This window comes from Phytophthora cinnamomi (genome assembly GCF_018691715.1).
Source record: "Phytophthora cinnamomi strain GKB4 chromosome Unknown Contig61, whole genome shotgun sequence".
NCBI lineage: Eukaryota > Oomycota > Peronosporomycetes > Peronosporales > Peronosporaceae > Phytophthora > Phytophthora cinnamomi.
The window spans coordinates 440,905-467,493 of record NW_027150994.1 but is presented as its reverse complement, the minus strand read 5'-3'; the positions used below and the strand labels follow the sequence as shown (position 1 = coordinate 467,493).

General features: G+C 51.5%; 6 protein-coding genes across 6 annotated transcripts; 3 read left to right on the top strand and 3 right to left on the bottom strand.

Moving 5' to 3' along the window:
- Positions 1–8,428: 8,428 nt before the first annotated feature.
- On the bottom strand, positions 8,429–9,119 carry IUM83_17593 (LYR motif-containing protein 4; the record flags this gene model as incomplete). Its single annotated transcript, XM_067942554.1, has 3 exons — positions 8,429–8,603; positions 8,681–8,910; positions 9,054–9,119. 3 exons carry the CDS (start codon positions 9,117–9,119, stop codon positions 8,429–8,431), a joined length of 471 nt encoding a protein of 156 aa, XP_067787366.1.
- Positions 9,120–9,450: 331 nt separating this feature from the next.
- IUM83_17592 (uncharacterized protein) lies at positions 9,451–11,426 on the top strand (the record flags this gene model as incomplete). The annotated part of the gene is made up of 5 exons (XM_067942553.1): positions 9,451–9,637; positions 9,761–9,912; positions 10,026–10,555; positions 10,643–10,854; positions 11,200–11,426. 5 exons carry the CDS (start codon positions 9,451–9,453, stop codon positions 11,424–11,426), a joined length of 1,308 nt encoding a protein of 435 aa, XP_067787365.1.
- Positions 11,427–11,552: 126 nt separating this feature from the next.
- IUM83_17591 (putative beta-glucan synthesis-associated protein) lies at positions 11,553–14,319 on the bottom strand (the record flags this gene model as incomplete). Its single annotated transcript, XM_067942552.1, has 6 exons — positions 11,553–11,675; positions 11,958–13,150; positions 13,218–13,404; positions 13,466–13,863; positions 13,949–13,994; positions 14,077–14,319. The coding sequence occupies 6 exons, from the start codon at positions 14,317–14,319 to the stop codon at positions 11,553–11,555; spliced, it is 2,190 nt and encodes a 729-aa protein (XP_067787364.1).
- Positions 14,320–17,934: 3,615 nt separating this feature from the next.
- IUM83_17590 (uncharacterized protein) lies at positions 17,935–18,432 on the top strand (the record flags this gene model as incomplete). Its single annotated transcript, XM_067942551.1, has 1 exon — positions 17,935–18,432. One exon carries the CDS (start codon positions 17,935–17,937, stop codon positions 18,430–18,432), a length of 498 nt encoding a protein of 165 aa, XP_067787363.1.
- Positions 18,433–21,233: 2,801 nt separating this feature from the next.
- IUM83_17589 (uncharacterized protein) lies at positions 21,234–22,031 on the top strand (the record flags this gene model as incomplete). The annotated part of the gene is made up of 2 exons (XM_067942550.1): positions 21,234–21,368; positions 21,435–22,031. 2 exons carry the CDS (start codon positions 21,234–21,236, stop codon positions 22,029–22,031), a joined length of 732 nt encoding a protein of 243 aa, XP_067787310.1.
- Positions 22,032–25,529: 3,498 nt separating this feature from the next.
- On the bottom strand, positions 25,530–26,576 carry IUM83_17588 (WRKY transcription factor 19; the record flags this gene model as incomplete). The annotated part of the gene is made up of 1 exon (XM_067942549.1): positions 25,530–26,576. One exon carries the CDS (start codon positions 26,574–26,576, stop codon positions 25,530–25,532), a length of 1,047 nt encoding a protein of 348 aa, XP_067787361.1.
- Positions 26,577–26,589: the final 13 nt, after the last annotated feature.

Sequence of the window (26,589 nt, the reverse complement as noted above, 5' to 3'; positions counted from 1 at the left end):
AACCGAAACTGCTCAGTCGATTCGCCACCGTTATTAATGAAGGAGTTCGTTTATAACGGTCGCCACAAACAGTTTACCCCATTGGGAGAGGATCCAGCGTATCCAGCGATAGCAAACGATCTTCGCAGATATCGCCGATTGGCTGGCGGGTTGTTTCACCCTCCCGGAATCACGATCCTGATTTCTGAACTCCCGTCAATAAAACACAACCGAACTTGACGATCTTCGGCGGTATCGTTCTTCGCCGGTGATTTCGTCAGCCGTAGCACGATCCGCAATCAGCCGACGATACCGCCATAGATGCGTCATCTGTTTGGCGAGCGATATCAACCGTTTGATCGGTCGACGAGTAAAGAGGTTAATCGATGAAACTCGAGAAGACAGAATCAATTACAGGTTAGTTCAGCATGGAACCGGATCAGTTGGCACGACGGCGACGCCGGTGCTTCAACCAGTTATCGAACATGGAAGATTATCATCAAGATAATACGTAATGGTTGGTTGAAACGACAAATTGAAATCTTTCGTTTAACACCGCACATATGGTTTCATCAGCATCACTCCGTATCGATGGCATTAATAGCGCACACACTTCCAGCGAACATTTAGCCCAGTTTAACCTTATTTCAGTCAATCGAAAACAATTATGATCGCGATGTTCAGTTAAATTCCATGTTGACCGTTAGAGCCACCAGCGATTCGGTCCGCACCGTGGCTGAAACATCAACACTGGCGAAGCAAAGTCGCGCTATTGACGCCGATTACGTTAACGCGTTGCCGCCTTCAATTCCGGTTGTCAAACGAAGAAGCGTCCGATAACAGGAAAAAAAAAAATGGAAAAGCAATAGGAAGCGGTTCGGTGATTTAGCGAAGTTCACCAAGAATCCACGCCACAGTGACAGGCACCGTCCCTTAACGACGCCGAAGGTGATATTGCGGCGTGATCAATCTTCCAGCGTATGATCCAGCCTGCACCAGATGCCATTGCTGAAGCCGCAGCCGATCTACCGCAATAAGCGTTCATCATATGCCATCGATGCGCAGACATAAAGCCGACAATCGCATTTATGATGAACGCGGTTCACCGCCGCGTCCATACGTTTCTTTGATTGGTCCAACAAGAATTCATTATAACTTTACTTCATTTAATCTCCCGAGATTTCAGATGCACCGCAACCGTATTAATACAGCCCGCTGATTGGCGACGCGGCACATAATACGGCACATTAATATGCACCGCCAGAAGAGACGTTGGCGCAATATTTCGCAAAAGAGTCAGGTCCACATGTTCATAGCGGGCAACGATATAAACAGCGTCAGTGTCAGGTGATTGGCTGGCTGTATTGAAAGCAGACGAAAACGCAGAAGCAAGCAATTTTGGCATTGTCGGGAACCGGTGAAGACGTTAATGCAATCGTTGGTATGACGTAATCGACTTTATCGTCATTGATACGACGCCAGAATGATCCAGTTAAAGTTCCTCGAAGTTGTTCGTGACGCCAATATTGCAGATTGAGACGCAAGCAGCCCCATACGATCACGTTAACCGACGATGAAACGGACGCACGCACGATGCTCCCGATCTGCCACCGCTCAGTGCACCTTCTGGCCGACGAAGAACCGATATTCGCAGCATCGATTTCCGCATCCATCACCAGTACGTTCAGCCGTACAGCGCACTGGCCTGAATACCTGCTCGCGGTAGATCGACGGCAGCCGCGATCCAGCGATCATTCGTATGTACATTATGGAGTGGTGATGATGACAGACCATATACCGGTAAAGTACGTATGTAATCAAAACTATGCAAGTTCACCTTCCACCGTTTTCCGTATCCGGCATCGCTCACATGGCAACCATGGATAAAGCGTGCGGCATCAACGCAGCCTCATCAACAATTTCGGGCTTCAGCTCGGTCGTAGGTCAGCATGAAAGCCAGCGATTAGTCGCCAATTGCCGCCACCGTTCTCAGTTACAGCAAGAAGTCGTTGTTCATCATCATCGGTTGCTTCACCGATCGTCGCCCAGGCGTTCACAGTCGAGTCCGTAGATTCTCCGGCACAGAATACGCCGCGAATCATCGAAGCGTTCCGTTACGTACTTCTTCCAGCCGCACCGTACCATCCGGTCTGCCGAGTCAACCAGATATGTTCGCCGCAGCCTCTGAAAAGCCACCGCGCAAACACGACTGGTCGAGCGCGTCGGACTCGTGAAAGGCCAGCACGGTTCAATATCGTACGAAAGGCATCATCAACTTCCGGGCCCATCTTCACCTGAGCAACAGTAATGATTCGGTAAGAAATACGAGCCGAGGCGAAGCCGAAAGTGACAGCCGTTCGAAAGTTTAACTGGCCAGTGCTGTCTTTAAGACACCGTTAATGTCGGGTTCATCAATTCATTGAAAGGTGGATCATGGTTTCTAGTTGTTCCAGCAATTCACCACGCGCATGAGCATCGACGGCTTGTCGCGAGGGTGCAGTTCTCGCGTTGGGGCAAAGCGACACCGCCTGAAGACGCAGTCGGGAAGTTCGAAGAATGTTAATTCGCCGGGGAAAGTTTCACACGGAAGAGCCGCGCATCTGACCGTCATGAAAGCATTTGTCGATTCCAGGTCGGTCCTTCACCGGCGACGACCACAGCGTGACGACGATTGAAGAACAGATGGCGAACGACTACGGAGTTCACGCCGTCACCAAAATAACATTGCTACGTGCCAGACGAGTCGAAAACCGTCACCCAGCGGTGCAAGTGGACCAGGCTCCCCGCAGACACCGGGTTTGAGAACGTTACTGTAAGTTTTCCGTTTAGTTAACCCGTACGACTCGTTTCGCCGGCGCAGTTTTGTCAGGTGGGGGCATGGCGCATCCCGGAACAGTTCACGATATCGCGCCCGAAATTAACAGGAGCACGCTGGCAATTTTATAGATTCATCGTCACCGGCCTGGAATTTGGCTATTAGGTGGTCGCCGTTATCACCACCTGACTCCAGAATTCATGCTTCAGTCATGTAATCTGGCTGGTGGAACTCGGCAGAGCAATTTTTTCAGATCTCGACACAGCCTGGCAAATCAGCGCATCAGCGCGTGAAATTCAGAAGAAAATAAGCGTACCAAAGAGCAATGCGCCGTCTCCAGCTGGAGTCTCGGCACGATGCGCTACGCTTCCAACACCTTCGCCAGCAAATAAAGTTAGCGCAGCGTGAAAGCCGGGGATTTAGCAAGCTCGTCGACACTAAACTGTTCGCTGGATATCTTCATTACGCGCAGATGGTGCAGATCGCCGGGGAATAACTCTGGCCATTGCCGCGACGCACGGGCGAGTTCAGCAGCGCAGAAACTCCGACAACATAATCGCCACAGACGTCGCCTTCCAGAGGATAACTCCGGCGCAATGCCGCACATGGCGGTGCACACGACTTTATCGAGTATCAGGTGCGCCCGGCCCCGACGAGCAGCGTTCGCCGGATGGTGATGGAGACCTTCTGTACGAGATTCCGCCGGATGAACCTCAATATGCCGCAAGAATGCAAGATCATGTCAACCACTTCCACTAACGTGGTATCAACCAGCAAGTGGGCGCCTGTGCCGGAGATGGGCATCCGGTATAGCCCCGCATCTGCGATTTCTTCCGATGCAGCTGAAGACGACTACGTGCCCGCGTACATTGTCCTCGACTAACAAGGAGCGTTACGCGACCGCAAACAATTACGCGTCACGGGATACGAATACCTGACGAATGCTTTAGGCGACGATGGTTGGAGGTGCGTGGAAGTATTTCAAACAGATCGACGAAGACTGCACAGCTCAACGAGGTCGACGGTCGAAGCTGTTCGTCGACGACGTCGGATGTTCGTCGACGGTGAACCGCCGTGAGTACCAGCGGGATCGGCCGCGCCGTATTCGCCTGCGCCAACAGCGTTGCACCAGCCAAACAGTGCTGGCCTGGTCACTTATCTGGGGATTGCTCGTGCGTCGCGCCGCAAAAGCGAAGCGAAAGAAAGAGATTATGCCGCCGAACGGAGCGCAGAAGCAGCATAACGACAGCAGCACGATTCGCCGTCGCCAAAGTCCAGTCAGCACGGTCATAAGAAATGAAGTTCGAGAAACTACCGCATCAGTACTTACGCCAATCCAAGACGATTTATTGTTTCGTTCTTTCCGGTACCTTGCGCCGTTCATCACACGAAATTCGTATCACGAGACGACATTTCAGTGAAGTCGATACCACTTCGTTCGTTTGCAGGGCGGCGCACGATCAGCCGCAATATTAACCTCATCAATATGTTCCGGCGCTCCATACGTACCGGAAATCTTTCCGTTCGGTCGTCACTTCCAGCTTTGAAACATCCCGCGATACTTCGAACCAGCGTAGTCATCGCCGAATTACGAAAATGCAATAACTCAGAGTTGGACGGGAAATTGATTTTACCGTTTGACAAATATCGTGCCAGTGCTGGAGCGAATTTTACGTCATCGAAGTTCGTTGTCGCTGAGATGAGCGAGTAATACCACCGATTGTAAAGTCGTCGCACCGGCTTCCGGTATCCGTCGGTATCGAAAGATCGTCGGTGAGTTTCACGACACAAATTGCCGGTGGTATTTAACACGACGGCCGCGACCGGCGGATCGCAGACCGGATCCTCGCCAAACCGTACCATCCGACTGAAGAAGATTGAATCATCGTCGGGTGCTGAACCGCTTCCGCTGAAATTAATGTCGGTGCCATTCATTAGGTGAAGTACGCATAGAATGACTCGGCGACCGTTCAATCTCGAACAACATTGACGCGAACAGCGGTAATACCGACGACGACAATTCGTCTGCCGTCGCTTCATTAGCATCTACCGAGACCGTCCATCCAATCAATGATCGTGCGCATACCGAGTTCGTCAGGTCAGTATCAGTACCCGATCGTATACCCGATCTAAAGTCGACCACCGTCGCCTGCCGTTAATTTCGACATTGCATCAAAGTCGCTCTTCCAGCGGCTCCGCCCGCATCTTCCGGCCGTTCATGCATGAAGACGCCGATTAACGTACGACCAGCCTTGTTCACCGCGTTCGTTCGCCAGCTCGCCACATTCGCTCCGTCAATATCATGCCTCATCATTCGAACTGTCGATCGTGTCGCAGCGTACTAAAAAATACCCGGGCGGGGATATCAGGCTCGTACGACTGTACTGCGTGAACTTCCGATTCCGCGGTGTAACGCGCCAGTAACCGAGCGAACTTTCGTCCAGTAGATCTGGCGTTGGTGCCGAATTGGTCGTGGAGCCAGATGGTAATATCTCCAGTTCAGGAAATTGCACGGGAAGATGACCATCACGGCAGCAGAAGTTCTTCGGTTACCAGCACCGCCGGTGATCCGTGCCGTAGTTTCGCCCGTTAATGACCGCAGTCAGATTTCGTATAAGTTTCTGGTTAGCGCGAATCATCGCCGCCGTAGTTCAAACCGAGTTGTTACCCACTTCGCCTGATGACCGATGCATATGAATCAGACGACGTGGGTAGGTATCGATATCGTATCCCGCGTTAGCGCACGCGATTACAGTTTCATATGCCGTTTATCGTTCTTCCGTTTGCGGGCTGGCAATCTGAAGCCGTTTGAAGTCAAGATATTGCAGCAGACAGCGAAAGGTTATCGTCCAGCCCGAAGAGGAAAGCCGTAGACGTCATTGCAGACAGAAACCATTGCAGATCGAACTTCGAACAGATTCGAAATGGAAGGTGGCGCGTCGAGAAAGCCTGCTCAGGTGCACTTCATTTTAGAATGTCACGCCAGCGTCATTATCTATCCAGAAAGTATTGAAGTCTGAAATAAAGACGTGGATCATCTTTCCGGACGCGCATATTAAGTAACCGTCGTATTGCGCAGTTTTCATACGACGCGCAGCCAATGATCGCTCAGTAAAGCCATCATTAAAGCCAGGCTTCCGCATCAGAGAATGGTGTCGTCGTCGACCGTGCTGCGCCTGCACAAGAGATGCGCCAGGTGCGGTCGCGTCGTTTGAGGTAATGTCGCGTAGCTTCAGGTTCGCCGCGCGCGTAATGTCGTCGCGCCCGAAAGCGGCATCTTAAATGAAATGGTTTATTTCTTTATCGGTTTATTTCACGTCTCTTCAACCGTTTATCGTAGACTATTAACTTCCGGGTAGTTATGCCATATGAGACTGGCAGCACAAGACGCCAGCCGGTAGTCTCGAGCAGGAAGTATGCTCGTCTTCGTGCCGCGAATAAACAAACAGATGCAGTCGTCCGATACCGCCGCACGTGAAGTGTCACGAGCATCGCCTCACAGCTGAAGAAATTAAGCGCAGGTGTTCAATGATGAGCGGGCGACCTGACTCCGCGTTAGGTTTCTTTCCGTATGCACGCAGTTCCTTCTTCGGCGCATTCAATGCCGGGTTCACTATTGCGCCGCCGAAGTGAAGACCAGCTGAATGCGTGAATATCTCGACGGATGCGAGTCTGTCGATCAGTATCTGCCAGTAGCAGACTACAACTCTCGCCGCTGGCGGTATGGAAGACGTCGGCAGTCTTCGTTACACTAAAGACGTATCAGTGTCTACTGACGGTAGGGCGTGGAGATCTCGATCTATATCAGTTAAAACTCACCAGGTTATTGTGAGCAGCAAGAGACGGTTAATCGTGCTCCGAAACACTGCGCCCGAAAGGTTAATATGAATGGAGCAGCGTTCCGGTTCGAAGCCAGGGCGTTTGCGCGTATACGGGCTGGTGTCGTTGAGACGTCGGTAAAACATCGGTGCAAGCCATCGACACATGGCCTCAAGATTCGACACTATCGGCGGTTTGGCAGACTGACGTCTACAGCCTTTCTAACCAGTTAACGCCGAACAATTTCGGTTTATTTGCAGATAATTCATTACCGTTTATGGTTGTAGATGGAAACATAGCCATCAACCGGTTCAATGTCCCGCAGAAATTGTTGCGCTGGCAAAGGTTTACAGGGTGAATGGTGACGTCATCAAACCAGGCATATGTAGCGCGAATGGTGACAGATTGTGCTGGTGTTGTTTTCCGCGCGTCCGAAAGTTTACACGCAAGGAAATATATGAAGTTGGTCAAGAAAAATCAGAATACGGCAATTAGGTCGAGGACCACGAGCGGTTCTCAAATAAAGCTCTTCCAGAAGTCAAAACTTGTGTTAGCGGTTCGCATCGCACAATATTTGCTGGTCTCAGTCTCTTTCTTGCTTCATTGGTGAATACTATTAGCGTTTAATAGTGGAATTCCTTCTGTCGAACGATGGATTTGACTGCTGTCATCGACGATCAACTAGCAGCGAGAGAAGGTACTTTGTCGATATCCATGCTGTTCAAGGCCTTGAAGGTGATGAGGAGCAGGGCACCATTACTTGACATACCAAACGGAGCTAGCACGGAGCAGTAGAGCTCCCCGCTCGAGCTGCTCATAACGAACTGCTGGTGGTAGTGGGTCCATTGGCCGCCGATGCAGATATCGTTGACGCTGTAGAGTTTTCTTAAACGTAATAGTGTTCATCGAATCGTAGTATAAGACGTGCAGTTGTCGTATGCCTGCAATCAACACCAGTGGGAATTGCAGAAGGTTACTGGGACCAGCAAATATTGAGCGCGATCGCAGTTGCCCAACACAGAAGTTTTGACTTCTTTAGACAGGCTTGGTTTTGGGGAACCGCTTCATGGTCTTCCTCCGATAATTTGCCGTATTCTGGTTTTCTTGATGCCAACTTCATATATTTCACTACGTGGGACAAGCAAATTAAAACTCGGACGCGCGGGAAGCAAGCCTGCCAAGCACGAATCTCATTCAAGTCCATGTCCACCATTCATACATGTACCTGGACATTGTCAGCAACGTCACCATTCACCCTCGTAAAATGCTGCCAAGCATGGAACATATGCCGGGACTGTTGAACCGGTTGGTCTTCTCGATTTCCATCTACAACCATAAACGTACAGAGTTGGTAGTTGTATCTGCAAACCAAACCGAAGTGACAGCGTTGAATACTGGTTAGAAGAGTATAGGCGTCTAAACCCCAGTCTGTACCGTACCGAGTGCAATCGACCAAGATCAATTCCGGGAATCTTGAGAGCATAGATTGCATGTGTCACGATGGCACGCCGATGATAACACCCGACTTTCCTTTGTCAGTCTCATCAACGATAACCCGTATACACGCGTTTATAAACGCCCCAGCTTTCCGGTACGAACGGAACCTTGCCTCCATTCACATTTGTATTGCGCCTTCAGACGGATGTTTCGGAGAGCACAGTTAACCGTCTCTTGTACTCTAATAACCTGGTGGGTTTGCAACTGGTATAGGTCGAGAGGTGCTCCCCCCACGCCTTCCACCTCGGATGAGTAGATTTTGAAGGCTCCACGTGCACAGGTGTAGCCAACAGAGGAAGACTACCGACGTCTTCCGTATTACCGCCAGCAGCGAGGGTTGTAGTCTACTACTTGTAGATACCTTTGGTCGACCAGAATCTTTCGCATCCGTGTCGGAGTCTTCACGCTTGCATTCAGCAGTGCTTCACTTTCAGCAGCACCAGCTGGGCCCAGACCCGAGCATTGGAGAGTGTTCTGCGCCAGGAAGAAGGAACTGCAGTGCATGCAGAGGAAACCTAACACGGGTCAAACGCTCTCAATCTGAGGGTCGCCGCTCTCATATTGAAACACCTGCACTTGAAGAGCATTTCTCTTCCAACTACTTGGGGGAGCGTCTCCATGACGCTCTTCACGTGCGGCGGGTACAGCTTCGAGACGGCCATCTGGCGGTACAGCACGTCGGCCTGCTGGCGCGCGAAGGCGAGCGCCGCCTCCTGCTCGGGGCTGCCGGCCTGCAGCGTCTTGTTCTTGCGGAAGTCCTCCTTCACGCGGCGCGTGGCGTAGCTGCGGAAGTTGTAGGTCTACGAATAAAAAAACAGTTAGAGAGCAGTAAGTAAAAACCCGATACTTAAGTAAAACCCCATTTTCGACAAGATGCCGCGCGCTTCAGACGACGAGCGACACATCAACGCGCAGCGGAGACGCAGAGCTACACGACGCGTACCTCAAACTTGGCTGCATTGCGCAGCATCTCGCGGTACAGGCGCAGCACGGTCGACGACGACGCCATTCTCCTCTGATCACTTGGGCCCTTGGGAGCTTGTGGATTTAACACTGAGCGGTCATTGGCTGCGCGTCCGGCCAATGAGAAAAGCAGCGCTGCACCAGCCAATGAGCGGCGGATTTACTTAAATATGCTGCGCCGTCCCGGAAAAGATGGGGGCGTCCGTGCTATTTCTTATTAGGACTTCAATACTTTTTCTGTTCGATGAAAAATGACACTGAGAAATTTGTTGACATTTCTAAAATGAAGTGCACCTCATTTTACGAAACGGAACTCTCGGTGACACGCGCACATACATTCCATTTTCAGATCTGATTCCAGGACCTGAGTCGACGCAATGGAGACTCTGTCGCCGCCAGCTGTGGCCTGCATCTGCAGCTTCCTCTCGGATCTGGACGTGCTCTCGCTGTCGCACTGCAGCTCCTTCTGGCTGCGGCAGCTGGACGCGGCTCCGCTGTGGGAGGCGCGCGTGCCGGCGCAGCCCGAGGCGCTGCACGCGGTCGCCTACAAGGCGCTGTATCAGCGTACGCGGGCATTAGGATTCGCAGGACTTGCGATATCTGAAACCCTACCCTCGCGATCGTCTGATTCATATGCATCAATTCTGAGCGTATCAGGTAACGGGGGTAGACGACTTCAACTATCAGGTTTGAAAGACTGCAACTTCGGCTTCGACCTGTGGTTCGCGCTGCTGCCGCAAGAGCCCGACAGAGCTTATACAGGCGGCATCCTCTACGGGCTGCAGTCCGTGCAGGCCGAGAGCCGCAACTGGCCGCAGTTCCACCAGCAGTTCGTGCTGGTCAGTGCAACCGGAGACTTGTACTGCTCCGTGGTGGATCATCGCCCCGTGGTGCAGAGAGACCTGGAGACTGGGAGATGGTACCATCTCGCACTAACCTACGACCAATTCAGCCAACGCCAAGATGTCTACCTGGACGGGGCAAAGTTCGCTCGGACACGGGCGCGTTGCACCGCGAGATGGAGTTCCTGACGCACGAACAGGTCGGCACGGGCTGCATCACGGCCAATGAGCTGCACTTCCCCACGCCCGGGTACTTGGGATGGTACGGGTTTCACGGCCTGATCGACGAGTTCCGAGTGTGGGGTGACGTCTTGACGGAGCGAGATGTGGCTGAGCTGGCGAGAGGACAGAACGCGGTGGACAAGGAACTGGTCGGCACGTTGAAGCCGTCGGGGCGTGCTCATCCATGGGCGAGGTGGAATACGTGCGAGGTTCGCTGCTCCAGGCCGCTGGAAGGGCGGCAGGTGCAGATGGTCAAGTACAGCAGCAGGAGGCGAATTGCAGTGGTCAGGCCCGAGCAGCTCCCGTCGGATACGATCGAGACGCTGTGCAGCTACCTGACGGGCTTCGACGCGTTCAATTTGTCGCACACGAATCATTGGTGGATGAAGTATTTGGCGGACGAGTCTCAGTGGCAAAGGTGTATGTCTGAAGCGGCAGCAAGTAATGAGGACGGAGTGTCGTCGTGGAAGGAGCTGTACATGATTTCGCGGTCAATGTTGTTCAGGGGATTCCAGGGTGAGGACGGTCGCCAAGTCGATTCCTATGCGTACTTCACCTATGCTGGGAATGAGCACCGGCGACGATCACAGTTCCGATTGAACTTTCTTGGAAGCGAGAGTTTCAGCTTTGACGTGTGGTTCAGTCTGCTCCCAGGGTCGGATGGAACGCAGTTTGGCGGGATTCTCTACGGTCTGCAGTCCGCCAGTCGCGAGAGCCGTCAGTGGCCGTACTACCACCAGCAATTTGTGCTCGTGAGCTCTACCGGTGATCTGTACTGCTCAGTATTGGATACCAGGCCAGTTGTTGCGAGCAACTTGCAATCGAATTGGTGGTACCATCTCGCTCTCAGCTACGACAACGAACACCAGCGCCAAGAGGTGTACCTTGATGGCGCTAAAATTCACTCCAGCACTGGCACACTTCATCACGAGTGGGGCTATTTGTCAAACGAGCAGGTTGGGACTGGTTGTATTACCGCTGGAGACCTCAATTTTCCCCGTCCGAAATATCTGGGTTGGTACGGTTTTCATGGTGTTATCGATGACTTTCGCATTTGGACAGGGACATTGTCGCAGGATGATGTTTCCAAGCTTGTTCGTGGCGGAAGCCTGCAGACGGAAAGACTCCGAGCATCTATGAAAACGAATTATACTGGAGAGCGCCTAGTGCGACCTCTGTTGACGTGGGTTAATGTGCAGCTGACCATTTGCACCCGCCCTGCAGAAGGACGGAGCATGCAGCAAGTGGAGTATCGCTCGACTTCGCAGCCAAATTGTGTCATCTCGTAATACGAATTTCGTGTGGGATGGAGGAACAGCGCAAAGGCACTGGAAAGAACAAAAACAAATAAAATCGTCTTGGATTGAAATAGAGGGTACTACAATTCTGGTAGTTTCTCCAGACTTGTCGTGAAACTATTCCGATGACCACGCGCTTTGGAGGTGCTGACTGGACTGGCGGCGAAGCAGATCGTACTGCTGTCGTTGCTGCTGCTTCACCTTGCGCTCCGTTTCAGCAGCCTCGTCCTCTTTCTTTCGCTTCACTCGCACAGCGACGCACGAGGCAATCCCCAAGATAAAAAGTATTGAGCCAACACACACTGAAACGACGAGAGGAGGGCTGAAGGACACAGCACTTGGTTGGCTGGGCAAGATGCAGCGCGGGCCGGTCCACGCGCCGCTTGAACACTCACAGCGCTGGTTCACGCACCGTCCGGTGAATACGACCGTCGATCTTCTGTTAGACGAAGCTTGTTGATGTCGGTGCCTCGTTTGAACTGTGCAGTCTTCGTCAGTCTGACAGAATGCCTTCCCACGCACCTCAATAAGTTTGTTTTCCTCGTCTTCGTATTCGTCAAGGTGGTCGAGTATCCATTGACGCGTGGGGTGAGTCTTTGGATCGCAGCCAACACTCATGATTGAGTCGGGGGACAAGTCTTGGTACACGCGAACGTAGTCGATCTTCAACTGCATCGGAAAGGAATCGCAGATGCGGTTTGCTACCGGATCCGTGCCATCTCCACGACACGGATTCTTCGGGTTTGGTGGCTGGGCGCCCCACTTACTGGACATTGCCACGTTGAAAATGAGGTAGAGTGGTTCCTCGATCATGATCTTGCGGGGATTCTTCACGCTTGCTCCTTGTGGAGGGTTCGTAATCGTTGCAGCCGGAATCTCGTACAAGGGGTCTCCATCCACCATCCAGCGAACGTAACCATTGGGGCCGGGCACCCATTCCACCTGATACTCGATAAAGTCCGTGTACGCCGCCATGTGCACCGGCCAGTTCGCCGAGAGTGCATCCATCTGGAAGGCGAACGTCGACTCATCAGTGGGCAAGACTGGCGCGTTATCGAGAGATTTGCAGTTGGGGTCGGGGTTTCCTGCGCTGCAGATAAACTCGCCCATGTAGGAGTTCATCGCAGCGAAGCAAGTACCGTTCGAGTTGATTCCCCAGCGATCACCGCCATCTGCACGCATGAAATGAAGGTCGGAGTTGATATCCAGCGAGGCTGGACAAGTGTCGACGGAGCACACGTTGTCTTCAATCCCAACATTCAGTGCGGCTTTCACGGCTGCGTAGCTTTGAATCAAGCTGGTGTTTTGCTGGCAGAAGTTGTTGGAAGCGTAGCGCAGATGTTGGTACCAGGATTGGTGGCCTCGAGCTCCGAGATACACGCTTTCGGGGATTCCTGGGATGTTGGCCCCTGGTGTTTTGCACGAGCTCGAATAGATGCACAACCTGTTCTCGTTTACTGGTGTTATGACGCGAAAATCCGACGGCATTCCAGGTCCCACTTGGATGGACGACGAAATGACAGTGCCTCCACCTTCTACGATGTCGATCTCTGGAGCACCGCGACCTTGATACGGGTTCATCCCCGAACCAGGATCTGCTTCACACGCACTGATGCGCTGGTTGCTAGGCTTGAGCGTGTCAGGATCACAAGCATCGTAGGAGAACGGCCACATCCGGTTCGTCGAGCCGCTGAAGATTGCTCTGCCGAGGTTCCCTGTGATACATGACAGAAACAAACATGAGATTCTAGGTCAAGGTGGGTAATAACGCGGCGATTGTACCTAATAGCCAAATTCCAGGCCAGGTCGGATAATAACGTAGCGATTGTGCACGTGCGCTGGGATCTAAAAGCGCGTCAGGATTGCCCGAAGACTCTGACAGTGCTCCTGGTAGCTGGGCGCGAACTTCGATCATACCGCCTTGCATGCAGAACTTGTTCCAGGATTGCACCATGCCCCCACGATAAAACTGCCAGCGAACACAACACGGGTCAGTACTTGCAGGTTAGCAAACGGTAGAGAAAACTTACAAATGTGACGTTCTCAAACCCCGGTGTCTGCAGGAAGCCGTTCCACACTTGCCGCTGGGTGACCGAGTCCTCGACTTCGATCTGAAAGCTGCAGACACCGCTGGTATCATCACATGCTGTGGTGGTTTTGTTGTGCGCGTAGACCTCCATGGCGTCGTTCACGCCGTCTGGTTTCTCAATCGATGTCCACATGTGGTCGTCACCAGGTCGAAAGGACCGACCTGGAGAATCGAACTCGTCACTCATGACGAGGTCCCAGGTGTCTCCGCGCGAGCTCTTCCACGTGTAGGCTCCCAACGGGGTCTTTGGGTCGACCCACATCTTCAGACCCGACTGCGTCACTAGGCGGTTGTCATTCCGTCGAGTCGATCGCGCTGCCCAGCACTGGGGCTGCACCGCTAGCCATATCACGACCAAAACCGTCGATACTCGCCTCATTGCTGCGTGAAAACTTGAATTGCACCAAGTGGGTAGCTAAATTACCATAGTCCACCTTTTCCCTGTCATTGATAAGGAACCCGACGAGCAACTGGGACGAGTGTCACCCAAAAAAGTGCCTGTAGTTAAGCAGATTTTCCCGGAGCAACCAACTGTCACTTCAACTTGCTCACTAGGATATCCCGCTCGTATTTCTGCAAATCATTTTCTGATTGCTTTCGTGAAAAGATGAGGCCCGAGTTGATGATGCCTTTCGACGTCTTGGAGACCGTGCTGGCCTTCCTGACAGGTTCCGACGCGCTCGAGCTCCGCACTCCAGTTTTGTGTCCCGTGTTTGCGCGAACGGCACCTCGGAGCTGCGGCGGGCCGCCGTGGATGAAAAGTTTGAAAGCCTCGGCGAACCGGATGAGAAACATCACCTGAGGCGGCACTGGAAGAAGAAATACATGCTGGAACGCTCAGTGTTGTTTCGCGGCATGGGGTCGCTGTGCCGGAGGGGTTATCTACGGACTCGACTGTGACACCTGGGCGACGATCAGTGGCAACCAGTGGTGGTGGACTCAACATGCAACTTGTACTGCTCGCTGCTGGACGGGAGGACGATGGTAGCAGCCAATTTGGCGACTAATCGCTGGCACCATCTTGCTCTGACCTACGACCGGGAAAAGCAAACCCAGGAAGTGTATGTTGATGAAACCTGCGTTGTGACGGGGTACCCTTTTACGCTTTATCCATGGTTGCCGTAGATTGGAGCGATACCCCGAGGGAGTACGGGGAAAATTTGGTGGAGGGGGTGGAGGCCCACGCCAGATTTTTGATTACATACGCTGTACTTAGCTACCAGTACATGAATACAATCATCATCACCACTCCATATGTACATACAGGTGTCCCCGCTGAATCTGCAACTGCCATCGGCTATCTACCGCGAACACAGAGTGTGCGGGAGTCTGCCAGTGCGCAAGATTTGCCACAGCTGTCAGGTGAGACGTACTGAATTAGTAAGATCATTGCGGGAAAATGAAACGTCTCTGCGGAAAACATCGAGTTGCTAGATCGGTAGAAAATGAAAGGCCCACACTGAACATTGTATCTTAGATCAGGGCATCATTGCGTGCATCAAGAGTCATTTCACGCGCATTAAGGTCGAGGATAGCATTGATCGGTATATAGTAGGGCTGCCGCAGGAGAAGATCTCAATCTACACAGCCTTAAGTTGGGCGTCACAGGCTTGGAATGCTGTAACTTCGGCCACTATCAGGAACTGCTGGATGCATTCTGGCATCGTATCTAGCGCAACTCAGCTTATGTCGATCCGTAACATTAAAATGCAGTACATTAGCGTCTATAAAAGCAGTACATTAACGTCTATGCGCAACCTGTGCAGATATTGTAACCTCGCAGTTTTTTTTGGTCCCACCTTTGCAGATTCAGCGGGGACACCTGTACATATATGAACATAAAAATCACGCATTAGATTCTACTTCAAGTGCTGTCTTGGCTTCGCATCATTAATACACCGCATTTCTTCAGTCTGCGCATACTCCCTGTCAGCGCATACAGCTTCATTTAGCCAATCACACAGCTATATTTTGGCCTTTGCGAAATTTCGTTTATATCACACATTGCCCACTATACTTGAACATTGTATGGACCTGACTCTTTTTTTTTTACCAAAATATTGCGCCAACGTCATAAGCTGCACACACCTAAAAGGAACATGGTACATAATATGTACCATATTATGTACCGCATCGCCCCTGTCCTAAGCGAACTGTAATGTATACAGTTTACGGTACATCTGTTGCCAAGTCTCAGAATTAAAAAATAAAAAGTAAAAGTTATAATAATTCTTGGTATTTTGGACCAATCAAAAAGTATGGACGCGGCGGGAATTGAACCCGCGTTCATCCGCATAAAATTGCGGTGCTCGAATAGACAGCTTGTGTCTGCGCATGAACCGACAGCGCCATGAATGAGACGCCTTGAAAATTGCGAGGGAAAGTCCTTCGTCGGCTGCAACTTCCAGCGCTTTGTACTTAAGCATCTGGTACGAAACAGGACAGCCATCCTTACGCATAGAGTTGATCCACACCACAATATCACCTTCAGCGTCATTAGAGAGGACGGTGCCCTGTCCACTGTAGCGTAGATTCTTGAGGTGACCCTTTCCTTCATCACAGACCGCTACAATGTGACCCTGTTGCTTTTTCCATTTTGAAATCTGCTTCTGTTTCCGCAGAGTATCGGACGCTGCAATTTGGGTAGAAGTGTGGAATAGCTTCGTTTACAGATTAGCCAGCAGCCAGGAATTCGAGAAGGCGGCGCTTGTGCGTATAGTCGACGTGTAGCGCTTTGGCTTTTTGCCGGTTCCTGTGGTGTGTGGTCTACCCTAGCCCTTTGAACACTGAGACCGAATCGCTGGTGGCAGCCTATAATTAGCTGGTCAACATGGAATTTTAACTACAGACATGCGGTGTCAATGCATTGTTTTCATTGGCTAAAATAAAAATTCGCTTAGGACAAAACTTCGCTTAGGACAGAGGCGATGCGGTACCATGTTCCTTTTAGGTGTGTGCATATTATGTACCATGTTCCTTTTAGGTGTGTGCAGTATTATATGTGCGAGTATTTAAGCAAAAAAGATTAATTTGTCTTGTTTTCACTCAACCAACCGTACATATTTATCTTAGTAATATATCCTCTTCCATGATGTGCTTGAAGTTGAAGCACCAGCGTCGCCATTCGTTTTGAATCACCAACCGCCTGATCACCGAGTTTTATGGCATGCTGAACCCCAACCATGTATTGAAGTCTGGTCTTCTCTCAAGTTTCATGAATGCCTGCTACAGTATCATCGAGCCGATCTGTTAGAAAATCGTTGCTGAAGGTTTGATATGTGCTCCGCTCACCAAACAAGACTGGCCGCCTTTCGCGAAGGATTAAATCCTATGAACTGTCGCGGGCACCGCGGATCGTGTGAAGCAGTTACGGATCGTGCTACAGCAACCGAAAATGCACCGAGCGAAAAGGGTTGATACACCGAAAATCGTCTAAGTTCGGTATGTTTTTGGTAACATATAAGGTTTAGGAGTTCAAGTAGGATCATTGATTCTTACAGGGAGAGGGTGAAAAGCAAACCCGCCAAGCCCAGCCAAATTGGCGGCTTCATATCTACAGATGCGTTTGCTGCTCGCGCTTCCAGGACCACTGGATAGACGTCCCCTCTCCCAGCTATTCTATGAGGGTAAACACTTCTTTGTAGCAACCGTATTGCCTAAGCAGGCCACTTTCTTCCCCTTCGTATTAATAGCGGTCGTTTTAGGGATTTGAGGGCCGTGACATCCATCCCCGAGAGCCGGTTTCATTTTCGGTTGCTCTAGCCTTCTCCAGCAGTTATCGTCCTCATGTAGCTGCGTGACCGTGTACAACATATGCATACTGTATCTCCTCACAACTTTATCGACAATAATATTATATATAAATCTGATCTTCCGCAACGTCTTGAGCAACAACGCTGGACCTTTTACATGAGTTGGAGTTAACAGTGCAATCACTAGTGATAGCGTCTGTTAATCATCAGGATCGGGCGTCGGCCGGCTCCTTAGCCAGCATGATAGGAATGTTACATGAATCAAGTGGCTTCCTTTTGCGGGAAGAGGTAGGATTGCGCGACGTGTCTTCCCTTTCTTTCGGAGTCCAAGCCCCGTTCACCTCGCTTGCGCTCAGTTCGCAGTTTTCTTCCAATCGCCCAAGCTGTCAACCGATTTCAAGTTATGCGGTCGATTCGCGTTAAGCTAGTGGCGCTAGTTTTGCTGGTGGCTTGTAGTGCGGTGATTTCGGCAGATTATAAGAATCCCGATCGACTAACCAACAGCAAGCCTAGTGCTAGTCGCCTCCTACGGTCCGTGGAAGTGACCACGACTGCGACCGAAACCGAAGCCGAGGCGGAGGAAAGAGGATTTACACTGACGCCTAAATGGCTGACCCGCTTTCGGATCTGGAAATTAAAACGCGAAGCAACTTGGGATTTGAATAAGACCTCCAAGGAGCTCGCGAAGGAGAAGCTCAAGGCCGACGAGTTGCTCGTAAAAGAAGCAGGAGAATACACCAAGTGGATGAAAGCAGGATTCAACCCGGAGTACATCTACGACAAGCTGGGGCTCTTAGCCTTGGGTAACAAGGCCACGACAAGCCCAAATTTCCGCCGATATGAAGCGTACCTGGCCCTGTGGTTCGAGAAGGCCAATGACGTCGGAACTGCGAACTGGATCAAGGTCTGGTGGAGACGCTACAAGCTAAATAGACTCAAGAGCAAGGCCGCGGCTGAGATGAAGAAGGCGGAGGAAGACCTCGCCAAGGAGGTGAGGGAGTACGAGAGGTGGATCAAGGCAAAGTATACGCCAGAGTTCATCTACGAAAAGCTGGGCTTGGCGGCGTTAGGAGCGAGAGCGACGAAAAGCAAAAATTTCCGCCACTACGAGGCATACCTCAGGATGTGGCACGAGCGCTTTCCTACTTCAGTTTAGAGAATATCACGGATACCGTGCTGTAGGTCGGTTCAAACAGTTAACCTCAAGCTACATCCACGACTATTTGCCTTCAACTACACTCAACTTGTGACTGAATCCTTACCCCGCGGTGGTACATGTACAGTACGTGTGTTGCCTCTGTGTAAGACAGTGCGGGGCCCTCGATTTTACCCCCCAGCCCCACACACAACTTCGCTGGCTCGCAGCACTCGCTTAAGATCTACATGTAACGAAGGACAGTAGTAATAAGCAGGGAGTGTTTGCGTGAAAAGGACATTTATTTTTGTTTCTTCCTGGTGTTTTTACGACTCGTGCGTGTCTTTTCGGCGGATCATCGAGGACAAACAGAAAATGGAGGTTCATCGAGGATTCTAAGCACATACTCACTGCTTCGAAGTACTTTTTTTAAGTTGGGTATTCATCGAGTGCATCACAACAACTCCAGGACTTCGACCGTACATCAAGTTTCATTTAATAGTGTTGTTGTTCGGCGGTGATGCAATATACACATGCAGGCGCATTCTACGGCTAACGCCCTACCAACTTTCGAATCACTACGCCTCACATATCTACCACATCGGAAGCCACAATAGTTTCCTGACACTTTTTTATTTGTAAATGGTGCAGCTTGCGGAACATGCGACGATGGTGGCCACCATGATCAACTTCCCGACGCCCGAAGACAGCGCGTTGATCGGAGGCACCACTATAGCCGGTGAGCAGCTCCACAGTGCCCACGAACATCCAGAGTCACGGGTTGAAACATGTGGCCACCATTGCGTTGTGCCAAGCAGCAGCAAGCGGCAGCAAGCGGCTGGGGCATCAATGACGTGACTGATCGGCACACTGCCGCTGGAATAGCGCTAGCGTCGTCAGTGGCGTGATTGATTAGTGTAATTAGCAAGTCCGAAAGGGTCAACTCCATTATGAATTGATAGCTCTATTTGACCCTTCATTGGTACACGAGCCCTGAAGAGTCTGCGTACTTTACAGGATCAAACATTTTGAGCATGTTCGGTTCGTCATTGGCTAACGAAACGTCACTTTTGGCTTCTTCGCGAAATCTTACCCCTAGGCAGCCAATAAACGAAAAACCGGACTTAATAAAAATGTCAACTTCCAAGTTTTCCATAGCTGCTACCTCATTGAACACTCGAAGTTTAAATAGCAAGAACTACATACTTGGATAGAGCGGGTCAGGATCTTTCGATTGTCCATCAATCGCAGAAATCGTGTTTTGGGAAAAGTGACATTTCGTGTTGCGTGGTCTCATATAGTATGTGTCCATGTATTATGTACAACACTTACGACTCCTTCCCCCTATATCCAGTACTCAAGCTGAAAACTCGAAGTTGGGCGATCTAAAGCTCGCTCAAAATGTTCGTAATTTTGACAGTAGCGTCACAAGATATCTTAAAGGGTTAACATATGAAACGATGGCAAAAGAGCCGGATATCCAAGATCATTGGAGCGAAGTCGAAGACATCGAAACTGGGCCGGAAGGTTGCAAGTCAGGTATCGAAGTTGAAGGAGCCAAAGTTTGGTCAAAAGATCGCAGACTGGAAAGACAATCAAAAAGTCGCGCTGACGTCAAAACTGCTTGACAAGGACGGTACCATCTTGCACGACTTGTACAGGAACAAGAGCACCCCCGAACAGCTCTACAAAGCGCTTGGTCTTGAGGCAGCTGCGAGGCATGCCTACAATACTGGGAGATAGGCCGCGCTTAGATCACAATCTGACTATATGTTGTGGCAGAGTTATGAAGCGCTCTGGAAGGGAATGCAGGGCAAGATAAAATAGCAAGACGGACCAAGCGAAGGCAAAACTGCACGTTGGTCTGCTATATCGTATTCCATACGTAATCTAGTTTTACGCTAGGACATTTCAGCTACTAAAACTGGCGCCGTGGACTACTTAGTTCCATTGCGTGTATGTGTGGGCGACAAAAACTCCCTCCGCGTTGCACAAATCGACAGCAAATACTTTAAAGCACCGTGTACGCGACCGTATTCAAAACACCCGCGTCCTTTGACAGCGATTCTAGAGCAGCCAGGCTGCGCGCACGAGTCAAACGCGCACTTGGCCACAGACTGCTGTGGCAACCCACCGCCGGTTGAAGTATTGGTCCAAGAAAGCTGATCGGGGGGAAATCCACCATCCAAGTTTTGGCATTCGTGGGCGAGAGTCGCCGCCTCGACCACCATGGGTTCGGCCTTCGCTGACTGCGTGGTGTCCGGTGATGACACAACCAAGTGGCTGGCGATGGGCACGACGATTCCTTCGAATGTGATGACCGAAATGCCATCGACGGACACAAGTCTCCGCCTCGGATGTCCTCGTTGACTCCGACTTTGCTCGCTTCTACGTATTCGTGCACATATCCTTCGCTGGCATCGTCGTTTTAACGTTTTGCCACCAACAACGCCCTGAAGCTAAATGAGCCCAATCGAAGTTCCACTTCAACGCGCCTAAGCTGCACTTCCAAGGCGGATACAGTTGCGCGGCGATCATTACATATCCTTGATCGTCATGTTCAAGCGCCACAAAGATACCAAATAGTCTCATTTGACTCTCTAACTGTAGCGACTCCATATTAGCTAGACACACCATCATTCTTTCGATGATCACGTTAGGCGTTGCACTGCGACTGCCGAATGAACGATGATAACGACGGCAGTCGTTGAGGACGACGAAGCAATCGCGGTCCGAAGCTCCAAACTCCGCCACCACCTCACTTTCAAACTCCCTTCGAGCCCCACAAGCCTCCCCAACCACCACCAATTCCATTTCCGACAATGTCGAGCGCCACCAAGAAGACCGTTCTCATCACGGGCAGCACGCGCAGCATCGGCCTCGCCCTCGTCGAGTACTATATCAAGAACGGCTGGGACGTCATCGGCACGGCTCGTGCCAACAGCAATACCGACGGGGTACGAGCCTTCCAAATGACCTTCAAAGTTCCAGGCTGACCTCAACTTGTGTATTTGTATTCGTAGCTGGTGGCTCTGTCGCCCTCCCAGATCGTGACGTTGGACGTGAGTGACGAAGCCTCGATCCTCGAGGCCGCCCGCCAACTGGAGGGCGTGCCCATCGATCTTCTCATCAACAACGCCGCCATTTGGGTCCCGGACGCCTTCAAAGCGGCCACCAAGGACGCCTGCATGCGCCAGTTCGAGGTCAACGCCGTCGGCCCCTTCCTGGTGACCCGGGCCTTGGTGCCCAATCTGGAGCTCGCCGCGAAGAAGAACGGCTCGGCGTACGTTGCGCAGATCTCGTCGATAGTCGGGAGCATCGGCACCAACACCCCGGAGACGAAGGATTTCTACAGTAAATCGTACGGGTACGCAGCGTCCAAGGTCGCACTCAACATGGTCACACGCTCGATGGCTTTCGAACTCCGTGCGAGCAACATCGGCTTCGTCACGCTGCATCCTGGATACGTCGACACCGACATGAACGACCACCAGGGCTACATGAGACCTGCGGATTCGGCGGAGGCCATGGCGAAGATCGTGGGCAAGCTGTCGCTCGACGACACGGGCAAGTTCTTCAACGCGGACGAGCAGTACCCGGTCTACGAGCTTCCGTGGTGAGGAGGTGGAGGGGCACCGCGTTCTTGATCTACACTTTGTCCCAGAAATTTTCTTCAGCAGTGTAGATGTAGTAAGCAAGAGCGCAGATAAGCTGGTCTTGCATGAAATATCCTGTCAGTCACGTGTATGTGTGACTCGCTTGGGGACAACTACCTAGTTAATGTGTTCGCTTTGGTCCCAGCCGATGAAGTGATTATAGCAGAGGGTAGTGTACTCGGCCTTCTTGTAGCACCTTGGAATCGGCGCAAGCCCCCCCCCCCCCTCCGCCGTGGTCAATGCTCAATGAACATTCTGCTCCTGCGTCCGTCACACACCCGACATAGCTTCTGCTGACTGAGCACGAGTAAGTGTTCGGCGCATCCGACTTTGCTGTTATCAAGTTAACAATATTTTTCCACGTCAGCACTTTCATGTTCAGTAGCGCTGCGAATCGTTGCAGCCGACGGCATCGTGTAAGTTTCGCATGTCAACCAATTTTCCCACATGCCAGGGCGGATCTCAATTTTTTTTATACGTGACTCGATGTCGTTGCGCCAATAGCTGTTCAACAGATACCGATGTAAGAGCCATACTCACTTCGACAGTCTCGTCACGCTTCTTGCTCCGTTGAGCTTTACTGTCTTCTCCACGGGCAATGCAAAGGTTATTTTTCCAGTGCACCCCCTCCCACACGAACGCTTGGTCGTTCACCGTGTTTGGCGCATTTACCTTTCGCCCTGGCCCGACAGACACACCCGCTTTCCGTGTACAATTCGACTTCACTGTGGTTAATACAGTTGCCACCAAGCTATTGTAAAGCAGCCTGGGTGTGCGCAAAGTTTGCATCCTGCGTGTTTTGGGCAACATGGACCCGTCTGTCCTGACGCGCTCGCTACATTTTGAGTACGCAGACTGACGCGGTTCCCGGCTCCCGTCGGCTTTGGGGCATCGGTGTGGATCCAAGTCAGTTTTGCCTTGGATAATGGGCTGTGCACAATATTCCGCTCGCTTGGCGCCACTTTCAACAGAAATTAGGGCTAATTCATCATAATGACGATTATCCTCGGGTAGTCGGACACATTCTCGACTCGAACACTGTTCTCATTCGAGCTCAACGCAATTGTCTCCTTGCGTTCGGGTTGGATTGGAGATCGCTAAACTTGAGCGAATTGAGTCGGCATTGAGCATTCATTGTCTTCAGAATTGCCAAAATGCGCAGGATTTTCAGAATCGCGCAGGTCGGTACCGCCGTGTTCACGACAACACCCGCTCCTCATGGCTTCTTCCAGACGTCTTACTTCACAAGTATATTTCACTCTTCCCCCATGGTCGTAGCACAATCCTCCCCACAACACTCGCTCCGGGCACTTGGCACCTGCACTCACAGAATAGACAGGGTACGATAGCCACAAGGGCATCTGAAAGCGATAGCCACGACCGAAGCAACTACATATGGTATGACTGTAGATCACCTCTGACAACAGTATTGAGTTTGTCAATGTTTTTCTTCGATTTCAGCTCGCCCAAGTTACTGTTTACGGAATTGCTCAGACCGGAGATGCAATATCGCGATAGGCACGGCTGCTAAACCAGTGCCTCCGCTACGACGTCTCTGGCGTGCCTTGTAGAATTCTCTCTTGTCATGCTGCCGCTTGCCGTCATTTGGTGAAGCTGCTGGCCCATCAACAGCGACATCATTGACCCGTCACCATGGTTATCTGCGATTGATTCCAGCTGTTGTACAGGTGAAGCCGATGACAGCAATGCATGTGTATCGACGTTCTGCGAGTAGCTCGCTCTTGATGACTGAGTAGGCGCATCATTCTCCAATCCCTCCGGCTTTGGTCGGCCTCCTCCGTGATCAGCACACTTCCCTCTTGAGGCTACCTTCTTTCCACAACCCGGGTGGGCACAGATTCTTCTTCCACCGTGACCGGCACACAAACCTTTAAACTGTGCCTGCTTCTCGCAACCAGAGTATGAGCACCTGCCACCTTTGGTGTGAGTTCGGCATTTATCTCTGGATTGAGCTTTATTGCTGCAACCTGGATGGGTGCACTGTTTTCCTCCGTGCGATGGCCGGCCGATTTTCTTCGACTTGGGCTGTCTGTTGGACTCGGGTTGCGACCGCTTCATTGGCTGGACCTATAGTAGTTTATCTGCAATCGTTATCGTAAGCATTTTACGATGTCTGAATCCAAATACTTACGATGCTGCTGAGGTATATTGGCGAGGAGGTGATTATCACGTCAAACAATCGCGTTTTCCTCGAATGAAAGCCCCCGCAGGATCAAAACATGTTCAAATGATCACGTCTTCGTGTCCTGAAAACGTTCACCTATTTATACTTGGCCAGATTCGAGGTATGTTGCTTAGTCTGCTTCAGCTTGTTGCTAAAGTGAGTGTTTGGTGATACGAAAACGCTTTGCTCCCCGTGACTTTCAATGACGCTTCCTCGTTCCTTGCGGAACTTACTAAGGATTCTGATAAACGAAACACTCAAGTCACCAAACTGCTCATAAATCATAAATGAACACAATCCTCCTATTTATCCCAATACTCGCGTCAACTCAATGGCTCGTTCGTTAAAAACCAGTACTCAGCAAAGCAACAAGTACTGTAAAGATGAATTGGTAAACACTGGGATTTGAGGCGCGTATACACTTGCGTGGTATGACCACGTACATAATGTACGAGTGGCAATTCCTCCCCAATCCATGAATTGCTTAACAGGGAATTTCTTACCATCGTGGTTGCGATACCTAAGGCAAGTAGTGTTAGTTAGGTGGCTTCGTAAATGATCTCACTTCGTAAGTTACTTTTACGCGCGCAAACGCGATAGGCGCACAAATACATTTCCAGCACGACGAACATAGCTCATACTGTCGCAGTCCTGCTGACAACTGAAATATATCGAGGTTGACACAGGTGCACGGTTTACTCCATCTTGTTATGTCTCCTCGCCGGTGTGCTTGTCAGTAGCGAAGCAGTCGACGAGTCGAAGGTTTTCTCTAAAGATCTTGAACCTAGGCGGTTGCTGAGAAGTCACGAGACGATCGGTTTAAGCGAACCCAACGAAGGACTGAAGCTCTACCGCCTAGGCGCGTCGTATTATGCTTGCCTTAAAGCAAACATCAAGCCCGAGCAACTCTACCGAGCTTTCAATTTGAAGGAGGAGATGAGGCTGGCGCTCAGATTCTATGGCAATGGGGCGCGTCTGCACGGAAACCCGAAGTACACGCTCTGGCTTACGTACGAACGGATTTGGATGACCACGAAAAACAAGAACTGTGAATGGCACAAAGGGCAGGGGCATCGAAAAAACTAGGAATGTGAACGCTGAATATCCATTCGGCTATTCAAGAAAAATAAAGAGGAATAAATGTGTCTGTGGCGGAGGGTTTCAAAAATGAAGATTTAAGTTACAGACGGTAAACTGATGAGGAACATGTGAACCGTACTTCAAGAAGTAGAATGAAGCAAAATAGGGCGATGAAGCAAATGCAGTGCTTTTGCATTTCATAGAATAAGAGTCTGTACGATTTTGCTGGTGGGTTGGTCACTTTTTGTTTTGCCATGGGCGCTGCACAGGCCTTTGGCTTGGACCTGTTTGCCGCACCCAGGCTCCGAGCACTGCTTCCCTCCGCCGTGTTCAAAGCACCTGCCAGCCGACCGCGTCATCTTCGTGCAACCCGGGAACGAGCAAGCTCTCGACCCTCCGTGAGTGATGCACAGGCCGTGCAGCTGCGCGCTCTTGGTGCAGTCCGGATGCACGCAGCGCTTCCCTCCATGAGCTACGCACAACCCGTGCGACTGCGCGATCTTCTCGCAGTCGCGATGCGAACACAGTGCTCGTTTGCGCTGACTTCGCCCCTCACTCTTGATCGTCGCCGAGTCGGTGCCGTTAACCTGTACTGTATCCTGTCCGGCTTTCACTTCAACTACGTGGCTCGCAGCCTCCAGCGCCCACCCATTGGTCAACAGCAGCGACATCATGGACCCGCTGCTCTGTTGCACTGGATTCGGTGCGATCGGTACGACAGCCTCTCCGTACCCCGTCTGGGCGGGGTACCCAATCCTGTTGCCGTCATTATTGTACCCATGCCAATCACCCGCCGAAGTGAAAGGCGGCTCCTGTAGCCCCGGCACCTCCTTGGGCCACTCGTTCAGCAGCAGCGACATCATGGAGCCCCCTCCTTCCGCCTGACCTTCTTCATCTGCGTTGCCCTTGGCTTTGGCGCTTGATTTTCTGGCATCGGCGTCGCCCCTCGACCGACTGGGACGACGACGGCCACCCCCGTGGTCCCCGCACTTGCCCTTGGACGTGACCGTCTTGCTGCAGCCCGGGTGGGTGCACACGCGCCGCCCGCCGTGCGCCACGCACAGCCCCTTGTACTGGGCCTGCTTCTCGCAGCCCTCGTGCGTGCACTGGCCCACGCCCGTGTGCGTGCGGCACTTGCCGTTCGACTGCGCCTTGTTGACGCAACCGGCCGTCGAGCAGCGCTTGCCGTCACCGCGGCCTCCACCGCCGCCGCGTCCTCCACTTGCACCTCGGTCCGACGTCATTCAGACAGTCAAG